The 13,046-nt window shown below is 44.3% G+C and overlaps 1 protein-coding gene across 4 annotated transcripts in view; it reads left to right on the top strand.

Moving 5' to 3' along the window:
- The window catches only part of c1qtnf7 (C1q and TNF related 7), an 89,391-nt gene extending 76,840 nt beyond the window's left edge, over window positions 1–12,551 (top strand). For all 4 annotated transcript variants that reach the window (XM_073064979.1, XM_073064978.1, XM_073064977.1 and 1 more), the window contains one exon: window positions 10,592–12,551. In XM_073064979.1, coding sequence (XP_072921080.1) covers window positions 10,592–11,220 — 629 coding nt within the window. In that variant the 3' untranslated portion in view covers window positions 11,221–12,551. The remainder of the gene's footprint in view (window positions 1–10,591) is intronic.
- The last annotated feature ends 495 nt before the right edge of the window (window positions 12,552–13,046 follow it).

Here is a 13,046-nt window from a genome sequence, read left to right as displayed (position 1 = left end):
ACAAAAAGATAAGACATGAAATAATAGGATCAATCAAGCATGACGGTGGGAAAGTGTGTATGGAACCAGAGGAATTAGTAGAGGTACTTAATGAATACTTTACTGCAGTATTCACTATGGAAAAGGATCTTGGTGATTGTAGTGATGACTTGCAGCAGACTGAAAAGCTTGAGCAAGTAGATATTAAGAAAGAGGATGTGCTGGAGCTTTTGGAAAGCATCAAATTGGATAAGTTGCTGGGACCAGATGAGAGGTACCCCAGGCTACTGCGGGAGGCGAGGGAGAAGATTGCTGAGCCTCTGACGATGATCTTTACATCATAAATGGGGACGGGAGAGGTTCCGGAGAACTGGAGGGTTGTGGATATTGTTCCTTTATTCAAGAAAGGGAGTAGAGATAGCCCAGGAATTTATAGACCAGTGAGTCTTACCTCAGTGGTTGGTAAGTTGATGGAGAAGATCCTGAGAGGCAGGATTTATGAACATTTGGAGAGGTATAATATGATTAGGAGTAGTCAGCATGGTTTTGTCAAGGGAAGGTCGTGCCTTACGAGCCTGATTGAATTTTTTGAGAGTGTGACTAAACACTTTGATGAAGGAAGAGCAGTAGATGTAGTGTATATGGATTTTAGCAAGGCATTTGATTAGGTAACCCATGCAAGGCTTATTGAGAAAGTAAGGGGGCATGGGATCCAAGGGGACATTGCTTTGTGGATCCAGAACTGGCTTGCCCACAGAAGGCAAAGAGTGGTTGTAGACAGGTCATATTCTGCATGGAGGTCAGTCACCAGTGGTGTGCCTCAGGGATCTGTTCTGGGAACCTTACTCTTCGTGATTTTTATAAATGACCTGGATGAGAAAGTGGAGGGATGGGTTAGTAAATTTGCTGATGACACAAAGGTTGGTGGTGTTGTGGATAGTGTGGAGAGCTGTCAGAGATTACAGCGGGACATTGATAGGATACAAAACTGGGCTGAGAAGTGGCAGATGGAGTTCAACCCAGATAGATGTGAAGTGGTTCATTTTGGTAGATCAAATATGATGGCAGAATATAATATTAATGGTAAGACTCTTGGCAGTGTGGAGGATCAGAGGGATCTTGGGGTCCGAGTCTGTAGGACACTCAAAGCAGCTGCGCAGGTTTACTCTGTGGTTAAGAAGGCATACAGTGTATTGGCCTTCATCCATCATGGAATTGAATTTACGAGCCGAGAGGTAATGCTGCAGCTATGTAGGACCCTGGTCAGACCCCACTTGGAGTACTGTGCTACAGGAAGGGTGTGGAAACTATAGAACGGATACTGAGGAGATTTACAAGGATGTTGCCTGGATTGGGGAGCATGCCTTATGAAAACAGGTTGAGTGAACTCGGCCTTTTCTCCTTGGAGCAACAGAGGATGAGAGGTGACCTGATAGAGATGTATAAGATGATGAGAGGCATTGATCATGTGGATAGTCAGAGGCTTTTTCCCAGGGCTGAAATGGTTGCCACAAGAGGACACAGGTTTAAGGTTCTGGGGAGTAGGTACAGAGGAGATGTCAGGGGTAAGTTTTTTTACACAGAGAGTGGTGAGTGTGTGGAATGGGCTGCCAGCAACAGTGGTGGAGGCAGATACGATAGGGTCTTTTAAGAGACTTTTGGATAGGTACATGGAGCTTAGGAAAATAGTGGGCTATGGGTAAGCCTAGTAATTTCTAAGGTAGGGACATGTTCGGCACAACTTTGTGGGCTGAATGGCCTGTATTGGGCTGTGGGTTTTCTGTGTTTCTATGCGTAGAAGACTATTTCTCAGGAGATGGCCAAGTTTATAAGCGACTCCTTCACATTTTTGCATAAAAACAAATTTGCCTGGACTTTTCTAAAACAGAGAATTTTGAAGTGTACTTTACCAGACAGATTACTTGTTCAAGATTGTTTTGATTTCGAAATGCTTTGCTTGGAAGCGTGAACCAATAAAAATGCAATCGGGGCAATGAGGTATCTGGACCTTGGTGATAAACAGGATGAAAGGAATGTCCTCAAAGTCTGAAAATGATGAATTAAAACATAAACCAAAGAACACCAAGGAGAAGGAATCAAAATAAGTGGGGATTTCCGGATATTGTAGGTGGAAGGAGACTGGTGCTCGTGAGTAACAAGGTGAACTACTCAGCAACCAAAATATACTGAGATACGCAAATATAGGAGCAATTGTAGGTACCTCAAATTTACTGTACCTGCAGCAAGATTAAGGCTTATCTAATTGTAATCTGAACTCCACATGTCCACCTACCCAAAGTGACATCTCGCCTCTTAGCAAGCATCCATCTTGAAAATATTTCATCTGGATGATTTAAAATTTATTAAAAGACTTGTGAGACATTGTGGTGGTGTGCTACACGCAGCGCTGCAATAATGACACGGAGTCGGTGAGCTGCAGTTACAAAAGAGGTTTATTCAAACTTTGCGGCCTTGCTTTAAAGCCTTCCTGATCCCGCCGTCCCCGGGCAGGAATGCTGTAGGGGGCGCGTATTCACAGTCTCATCCCGCGCGCGGGCTTTTCCCCTTGCTGGTGAAGCAGGCTTGGTGCCCTCTTTGGGCCCTGCCTCAATGCCGGCACGCGTCGCTTTGTGAGCCGGTTCGAGTGCGCTGGGAAGTGGGTCGCCACATAACCCCCCCACCCCAGAACCAGCGATACACCTCCCAATGTCCACAGTCTGGGCTGGACTCTGTTTGGGAGGTCTGCCTCTGCGCCACGGTGCCGGAATCTCGACCGGCTGAGCCAAGTCCACATGGGCCGGTTTGAGTCAGTCCACCATGAAAACCTCCTCTCTCCCCCCAATGTCCAGCACGAATGGGGACCCGTTGTTTCTGATCACCGTAAATGGCCCCTCGTAGGGCCGCTGTAGCGGTGCCCGATGTCCGCCCCGTCGTACAAAAACGAACTTACAGTTCTGCAGGTCTTTGGGTACGCAGGTCGGGTTCTGTCCGTGCTGCGAAGTGGGTATGGGGGCCAGGTCACCGAGCCTCTCGCGTAGTCTGCCCAGGACTGCTGCGGGTTCTTCCTCTCGCCCCCTTGGGGCTGGTATGAACTCCCCGGGAATGACCAGGGGTGCGCCGTACACCAACTCGGCCGACGAGGCGTGCAGATCCTCTTTGGGCGCTGTGCGGATTCCTAGCAGGACCCAGGGAAACTCGTCCGCCCAGTTAGCTCCTCGCAGGCGGGCCATGAGAGCCAACTTCAGGTGACAGTGGAAATGCTCCACTAGTCCGTTCGACTGTGGGTGGTAGGCAGCTGTGTCCCCAAAAGGCTGGCCATAGCTGACCACAGGCTGGAGGTGAACTGGGCACCTCTGTCAGAGGTAATGTGGGCCGGTACACCAAAGCGAGATACCCAGGTTGCAATCAGGATTCAAAGGTGGTGTCGGCGAGCGGGACTGCCTCTGGCCATTTTGTGAACCGGTCCACGATAGTCAGGAGGTGCCGTGCTCCTCGCGACACTGGCAGGGGGCCCACGATATCCACATGAATGTGGTCGAAATGCCGGTGGGTGGGGTGGAACTGCTGCGGCAGGGCTTTGGTGTGCCGCTGTACCTTGGCTGTTTGGGAGTGCATGCACGTTCTGGCCCATTCACTGACCTGCTTGCGGAGTCCGTGCTAAATGAACCTGTTGGCTACCATCCAGATGGTTGACCTGATGGAGGGGTGCGCTGTTGTGAATGGAGTTAAAAACGCCAGGCTGCCGGGATGATGGGGTGCGGTTGGCCAGTGGTGACGTCACAGAGTAGGGTCCTCTCACCTGGGCCTACGGGGAGGTCCTGGAGCTGCAAACCGGAGACTGCAGTTCTGTAACTAGGGATCTCCTCGTCTGCCTGCTGCGCCTCCGCCAGCGCTTCATAGTCTACTCCCTGGGACAGGGCTTGGATGTTCGGGTGGGAGAGGGTGTCCGCCACGACGTTGTCCTTTCCCGAGACATGCCGGACATCCGTCGTGTATTCGGAGATGTAGGACAGATGTCGCTGCTGGCGGGACGACCAGGTGTTGGATGCTTTCATGAACACAAAGGTAAGTGGTTTGTGGTCCGTGAATGTGGTGAAGGGTGTACCTTCTAAGAAGTACCTGAAATGCCGGATTGCCAGGTGTAGCACCAACAGTTCCTGGTCAAAAGCACTGTATTTGAGCTCGGGTGGTCGTAGGTGTTTGCTGAAAAACGCCAGGGGTTGCCAGCAACCCTCGATGAGTTGTTCCAGTACCCCACCGACTGCCGTGTTAGATGCGTCCACTGTGAGGGCGGTAGGGACGTCCGTTCTGGGATGCACTAGCATCGTGGCGTTTGCCAAGGCTTCTTTGGTTTTAACAAAAGCTGCCGTGAACTGCGATGCCAGAACCGATGGGAAATCCGCCAGGACTCTGGTGTAGTCGTTGTCGGACAGCGTGATGGAGTCTAGGTGTGGGGCCAGCAACTGGGCTTCACCCAGGGAGAACGTTTGAAAGGTCTCGGCGTGGACCAGTCTCTTCCTGGGCAGGTTGACCAGTAGGCTGTGAGCTCGCAAAAAAATCTGCTCCCAGGAGCGGTTGGGCTACGGCGGCCAGTGTGAAGTCCCACGTGAACCGGCTGGAGCCGAACTGTAGCCGCACCATATGGGTGCCATAGGTCCTTACTGTGCTGCCATTCGCGGCCCTCAGGGTGGGACCCGGTGCCCTGTTGCGGGTGTCGTAACTCGTCGGAGGTAAGACGCTGATCTCGGCTCCGGTGTCGACCAAAAAGCGGCGTCCCAACTGCTTGTCCCAGACATACAGGAGGCTATCCCGATGGCCAGCCACCATAGCCATCAGCGGCAGCTGGTCCTGGTGTTTCCCGGGAACTTGCAGGGCGGGCTACAGCGGCGGGCTTCTGCGCCCCACCGCTGGTCATAGAAGCACCATTGTTCGGTGGTCTCCTCACCCCTCCCTCTGGGGTTAGCGGGCTTTATGGCTGGGCCTGGTCTGGTTTGCTGCTGGGAGCGTGGCCTGTTGATCTGTGCGATGGACGCCCCACTCACCTTCTTGGCTTTCCACAGCAAGTCCGCCTGGGCTGCCACCTTCCGGGGGTCGCTGAAATCTGCATCGGACAGCAGCAGGCGTATGTCCTCAGGCAGCTGCTCCAGGAATGCCTGCTCAAACATGAGGCAGGGCTTGTGACCTCCAGCCAGGGACAGCATTTCATTCATCAAAGCCAACGGCGGCCTGTCCCCCAAACCACCTAGGTGCAGTAAGCGGGCAGCTCGCTCGCGCCGTGAGAGTCTGAAAGTCCTTATGAACAAGACTTTGAATTCTGTGTATTTGTCGTCTGCTGGGGGCGACTGTATGAACTCCTCAACCTGGGCCGCTGTTTCCTGGTCGAGGGAGCTCACCACGTAGTAGTGACGTGTGTCCTCTGGGGTTATCTGCCGAATGTGGAATTGGGCTTCTGCTTGCTGGAACCATAGGTGAGGTCGCAGCGTCCGGAAGCTTGGCAGTTTTAACAAAACTGCATGAACAGATGCAGCGTCATTCATCTCCGGTCCAAATATCGTTTGGGCCGTCAGGGTCACCAATTTTAGCGGTGTGCTACATGCAGCGCTGAAATAACGACACGGAGTCGGTGAGCTGCAGTTGCAAAAGAGGTTTATTCAAACTTCACAGCCTCGCTTTAAAGCCTTCCTGATCCCGCCCTCCCCGGGCAGGAATGCTGTAGGGGGCGCGTATTCACAGTCCCGTCCCGCATGCGGGCTTTTCCCCTTGCTGGTGAAGCAGGCTTGGCGCCCTCTTTGGGACCGGCCTCTTTATGAGCCGGTTCGAGTGCGCTGGGAAGTGGGTCGCCACAACATGTCCATTCTTCACCAAAATCAGTACTAATTGTGTAATCCAAAACCAAATCCTTTTGTAAAACATGAATATGATATACATTTCCTCATATGCTTTGGCAGAAGATCAGCAAAGTTGCACCAGCTAGTTTTGACGATAATTTTCATTCAAATGTAGATGATCCAACTTGCCTTCCAACTGAAGTGACTATATAAGCCAAAACTTCCTGGCCCTTCGAGCCACGCCACCCAGGAATCTGAGCCGAATCATGGGAAATTTTACAAAAAACAAAAAAGCCTGCCAACCAGACTGTGAGAAAACCAAAGCACCAGGAGGAAGCCCACGTTGTTACGGGGAGAACGTACAACCTCCTTACAGGCAGCAGTGGGAAATGAAGCTGGGCCAACAGTACTGTAAAGCGTTGAGCTGATCTCCAAGACTTGACCTTTAAAGTCACACGGATTAGAGTTATTTAGCTCATTGTAATAGTAGGTACATTATTGTATCTAAAAGAAGGGTTCTCATAAGATACAGAGAACAATTTTTCAGCAATGCATCATTAGTGAGTTGCCATAGAAGTCATTGGGGCAAAACAGGGGAAACTGAGGACCTTACAGTTAGTTAGTTTTGAACTTGATCTAAAGAAATGACTCAGAATACAGGACGAAGTAAAGTCTATGGGGCCATGCTGCATCTGGGTTGTAGCACTTATGCTCCAAAACCATTTGTACCTCTGGCCAAAATTTCCAATTAAATCGCAACACCCTGGAAGATTTAAAATACTGCAGAAGCTGGAAATATGAAATAAAAACAGAAAATGCCAGAAAAATTCAGGCAACATCTGACAAAGGGATTTAAATGTAAAGTATTAACTGTTTCTCTTTCCTCACATACTGCCCAAACTGCTGTTTCCAGCATTATCTGCTTCTTCTTTAATCTGGCATGTACACATTATTCATTCTAGCATCTGTCCAATCAGCCTACCCTCAATGATCAGCACTGTGATGGACAGTGTCACTGACTGTGTGTCAAGGGACTAAACTAGAATTTGCTCACTGATGCCCAGTACGGGTTTTGAACCACCACTAGGTTACATACCATGTCACAGCTTTAACCCAATCATAGCCCAAGGAATTAAATTCCAGAAAGTGCTTTTGGCTGATTGTGGCATTAATGCCCTTTGTACAAGTCAAGTCAATTGGGCATCAAGGGAAAACTCTCCAGTGGCTGGAGTCACACATTGCAGAGGAAAGGGGCTTGTGCTTATTGGGATGAGGCAGGATAGGGAAGCATGAGGGAATGTGGTGAACTACATATACCTGTCTGGACACGCCCCCTGCTGACTGCTCCTGTGGCTCCTCCCACAGACCCCGGTATAAAGGCGCTTGAGTAGTTGAGAACAACTACTGCTTGTTCTTTCTTCCAGTCAATAAAAGCCGATATCTCGACTTCACGTCTCAGAGAGAGTTATTGATGGTGCATCAGGGAAAAGCATGTCAAACATCCCAGGCTCAGTTGAACAATGCAGCTTTTCCTCTGGGCAGTGTCCTGGTCCAATTCATCTACATTTGACCTTCGTTCAATTATAATGTCAGAAGTGGTTATCCTCACTGATGAGTGCACAGTATTCAATTTCATTTACAACTCCTGAGCAAATAAATCAGTCCATACTTGTATGCAGCAAGATCTAGACATAACAAAAAAGACAGGAGCAGCGTAGGTAATTGAGCCTTTCAAGCCTGTCATAGCTGATCTATGTTGGCCTCTATTCTGCCAGCGCCATTTGGAGGCTGTGTCCTTGGGCATGTGATTCAATTGCTGGCATCCAAAGCCTTTCTACGTTCAACAAAGCACATCAAAATTAGGTTAAAGTACTCTCCACTTGTCTGGACTGCACTTCCAATAGTATTCTAGGAGCTGGAAACCATCCAAGACAAAGCTGTCTGCTAACAAGCATGTCTAATTGTTCATTCCCTCCAACAGCAGGGCACTATTGCAGCAGTTTTTGCCATTTACCAAAAGCACTACAGTTACACGCCAAGGCTGCTCTGAAAGAACATCCCAACTCACAACCTTTACCACTAGGAAGTGCAAGCAGAATTGGTGCATGGGATCTCCAGCACCTGCAGATTCAGCTCCAAGTCACACACCAGCTCCACTTTGAAATGTATTGTCAATACTTCATAGTCACTTGATCTAAATGATCCTCAGAATAAGGCACCCTGCTTATTTATCAAGTACTTGACATTTACTCCCACATTAAAATTTCCAGGTCAAAACGTAGGAAATTTTGCACTTACTGTTATTTTAATAGTTAAATTCAAACACTGACTGGGTTATGCATTAACAAATTGTTCTTAACGCAACAAAAATACGTAAATTCAGTAAATTCAACAAATAATTTACAATTTAAGGCATGATTATATATGTAATAATAATTTTATCCTAATAATAACATATTCATAGAGAACTTTTCATATAATTAATTCAAAGTATTTCAGAATGGGATATGTACAAATATGAAAATAAAATAAAAAATAAAAGTTAAAATAAACATGAAAATAAAAGACAAAAAGATATTACTTAAAAGCAAGGTTAAATACATGGGTTTTAAGATGGCATCAACTGAGTCTGCATCCCTTACAGTTTTGGATACTGAATTCCACAGTTTAGGAGTGTATTTTGAAGAAGCTGGCCTGCCAATTATCTTTTGAGGGAGATTGTTTAATTTTAAGAAACAAGCAGAAGAAGCCGGTTCAGTATGTGTGACTGAAAAACAAAATATTATGTTGATTAATATTGGACAAGTGAGTTCCATGGAACATAGTCATAGGTTCCTAGAGCATGAAAACTGGTCCTTTGGCCCACTGAGGTTGTCCAACTGTCAAGCACCGATACTACTCAAACTTATTTTGTGCTCTCTGCATTTCAGTAACCCCTTGTCCGACAAGATTCTACTGCTCACCAACACGCTCGGGGCCATTTACAATGCCAATTAACCTACCAATCCCTGATGCCTTTAGGATGTGGGAAGACCAAGAAAACCTGAAAAAAAAACCCACACAGTCACAAGGAGACTGCAGACTTCATACCAATAGTACTGGAGGTCAGGTTGAGTGGGATCCGGGATCAGCCATGGTGGAATGGCAGAGCAGGCTCGATGAGCTGAATGGCCTAATTCTGCTCCTATGTCTTATGGCCTAACCCAAGTTGCTGAAGTTGTAAGGCTAGCTGTGTTGCTGTGCTGTCTCTCACCTTTGTGAGAAAAATGCAGATTATATCAAATGTTGAGCTATTCATAGTCCAAATAATAGCATTTTCAGCTTAGAGTATATAATATTATTCTGTTATGCAAGGGAATGGATTATACTTCTGAACTATTTAAGTAACAATGCACAACAGACCTTTTGTTGCTTTGTTTCTTTCAGTAAACATTAACCAAAAAATTCAGAAACAAAAGGTGAACTGAGAGAAAAAAGGCCCACTCAATATAGAGTGAAAGCAAATTCCTCTCTTAAGAGAAATTACCTAAAAATGTAAGAGATAATATATGGCCTTCTGACGTTGAGACAAAGCTGCTTCCTTCCTTATAAAAGTCTGGTAGATTTGGCCCTCTAAATCTGAACCCATAATCTTCAACTACGACCCCAGAATATGTGATATGATAGATAGATAGATAGATAGATAGATAGATAGATACTTTATTCATCCCCATGGGGAAATTCAACTTTTTTTTCCAATGTCCCATACACTTGTTGTAGCAAAACTAATTACATACAATACTTAACTCAGTAAAAAAAATATGATATGCATCTAAATCACTATCTCAAAAAGCATTAATAATAGCTTTTAAAAAGTTCTTAAGTCCTGGCGGTAGAATTGTAAAGCCTAATGGCATTGGGGAGTATTGACCTCTATTGACTGCAAAAACTAACTTGCTGGACATTCTCAGAATGCCAGACAGCAACTATTGAGACAGTCTTTGTTTTTCTCTCTCCAGAAATGTTATTTGTTCTGCTGAGTAGTCCCTGCATTGTCTGGTTTTAAATTTGCTGCATCTGGCACAAAATTAATTTGCTTAACAGTTAATGTAATCTCACATTTGTACCTTGGCTCAATAGAATATGATAGAAAGCAATTCTGCAAAAAGAGAAATGCACTTGTTGATAAAAAAAAATTCATAATCTACTGAAGACACAAGAAACTGCAGGTGCTGACTGGAGCAACACACAAGGAGCTGGAAAAGTAGTGGAACTATTCTAAGGTACACTGTTCTCTCCACTCAAATTCCATCTTCTTCACTCCTCGTCACTTCCACCTATCCCAGCTTCTTACATCATTCCACTCTCCCCTATTCTCACCTGCCTATCATTCCCTCACCTGGATTCACCTCTACCCTTTGCCCCCAACTTTTTATACTAGCCATCTCCCCTCTTTCTTTCTAGTCCTGATGAAGGGCCATGACTCAAAATGTTATTTGTTCATTTCCATCCATGGATGCTTCCTGACCCTTTAACTTCCTCCAGCTCCATTGTGTGATGCTCATAATCCAATAAGATCATTTGTGTCAATTATTATAAATTTTACTGACAGCTTGGGAAACCTCTCAATATATTACAGTTGGAAAATCAACTAAACGTCATGGAGAAGCATTCAAATATATAATAAGTGCTATTGTAACAGATTCTTTAAAATATCTATTTTTTTAGATCTGTTTCAGATTTGTTTATTCCCGTGAGTGAATGAAAATCGGCCATAGTAACTTCACCATTCTGATTTATTCCAGGGATAAGGGGGAAAATTGGACATGATGGACAGTTGGGTGATAAAGGAGATAAAGGACCAGCTGGGAAAGCGGGAATTCAAGGACAGAGTGGCTTGAAAGGAAAATCAGGACCCACAGGATCTTCAGGACCTAAAGGAAGCAAAGGACAGAAAGGAGACCCTGGACCCCCTGGTGTTTGTAAATGTGGGAGCTTGGTACTCAAATCTGCCTTCTCTGTTGGCATAACTACCAGTTACCCAACAGAGAGAACACCCATTATATTCAATAAAATCCTCTTAAATGAGGGTGGCCATTACACCCCTTCTTCCGGAAAGTTTATCTGTGCCATTCCAGGGATTTATTACTTTTCTTATGAGATTACCCTGGGTAATAAACATCTTGCACTTGCACTAGTGCATAATGGTGAATATCGTATAAGAACCTTTGACGCTAATACGGGAAATCATGACGTATCTTCAGGATCTACTGTTATGTACCTGAAGCCAGAAGATGAAGTGTGGCTGGAGATCTTTGAATATGAACAGAATGGTCTATTTTCTGATCCTAACTGGACTGACAGTTTATTTTCCGGCTTTTTGCTTTATGCTGATGCTGATTACCTGGACGCTTTGGCAGAAGATGAACTATAGTACAAAACGGGCCAAATATTTCAGTTTGATTAGCAAGTCATTTGTCAAGATACATCATAAGTATTTAATGGTAAAATTTAGGCATGTTTGAAATACATGAAATTGTTCCATTTCTCACTGGGTGCTCTACTTTGGAATTCGAATGGAATTTGCCTACCAAATATTGCCCAATCTTGTTTCATTTTCTAATGGACTTAATTAGAAGTGGTGCATGTGGAATAAACCCTGCTAATGATATTTCACATATCCAGTTCACAAATACAGGCACAATTACAAGTTTTCACATTAGTATGGCTCAGAAGCTTTCAAGGACAGTGTGAACAGCCCTGATATCCTGAATATCCAAAACTTAAATATCATTCGATTGAAAGTACATTTTACATTTTTGTTTATTGATATCATTGGAATTAGGTTTTAGTTTGATTTAGGGCATATATTACTCCAATTACAATTTTTTAATTGCAGCTAATTTGGCAAGTTCTCCAATGACTGAAATTTGCTTTTCTTTATATATAAAACAATCATGAATTTTGCTTTTCCCAACAGATACATACACTGAATTCTCTTAACACCATTTGTTAATTTGGTAGTAGCAACTCTATGTTAATAAATTATGCCATATTTTATGCAAACCCATGTTTTATGAAAAGTTGGCAACTGGGCTTTCTATCCAATATATTTGATGCTAATGTGTGTTCTATTCATCACACCAAAAGCAGAGTCACAAGGGTTTCATTTTTCTCATTTCCATGGTTATAAAAAACAGCAGATATCATCAATCAGATATCAGCAAGTAAAATGCACAAAAGAAATTCAAGTGTGGGAAATCACACATCTATATTGAATTCTATCAGGACACTTTTCAATTAATTTGATAGTTTACAACTCAACAGCAGAGGCAAATCAGGATCTCTTGAACTTTGGGACACTTTTCAATTAATTTGGTATTTTACAACTCAGCAGAAAAGACAAATCAGGATCTCTTGAACTGATAGCTTGGAATTTTTCCTCAATTACCTTGAGGAGTCAGCTTGAATTGTTGCAGGGTAGTAGATTCCCTGTCCCATAACTCATAATGGAGCAGTGCAATCAGTGGTGGATAGGTTGGAAACAGGTATCAAACTGTGCTGTTTTGGTACTCTTACTCTGTCTGCAAACTCCCACTGGCAGCTAGGATTGGTGAAATTTGTTCATAAGTTTTGTTTCAAAATGCTAATCAATTATACGATGAAAATAATATTTCAATGAAAATAATATTTCAATGATATATAATGAGAGAATGGCTTTTTCATATTTAAACAATTGCAAATAAAGTTTAATATTTTTAAGAATATGCATTAGTAATTGTAACAAAGAAGGTAATTGTTATATTTTATTAAATGAAATTGATTTAGCTCAGTGACAGCACTCTGCTCCTCTTTAAGTTATGCCTTCATAGTCAAAAGCAAAGACAAGGCTGAAGTTTCAGTACAGAACTGAAGGAGGACTTTTCAATCAGGAATACTATTTTTAATTAAGGGTATTTATAGGAAATCATGTCACTAACACAAGTGCAGGTTAAAGATGGCCTAGCACTATTGAGCAAGAAAATCTCCCAGGTATTTTCACCAATATTTTTCTCTCAATCATCTTCACCAAAAGAAAATGCAAAGGACATCTTTGTCTTTGGTCACTAGAGGCTCTGAGCGGAAGAACTGCAGGATGTACCAGTCTCCTGTAATTCTATTGATAATCTAATTATTTCATTCATTGATGCTAGTTCTTTGATACTTTTGCAATACATTTTCTTCATTCATTCATGTGACGATGGGGGTTTTCCTTGGCAA

The sequence above is a fragment of the Hemitrygon akajei genome, chromosome 13 (assembly GCF_048418815.1).
Source record: "Hemitrygon akajei chromosome 13, sHemAka1.3, whole genome shotgun sequence".
NCBI lineage: Eukaryota > Metazoa > Chordata > Chondrichthyes > Myliobatiformes > Dasyatidae > Hemitrygon > Hemitrygon akajei.
The sequence above is the reverse complement of the archived record's forward strand: the minus strand, read 5'-3'. Positions and strand labels throughout refer to the sequence as shown.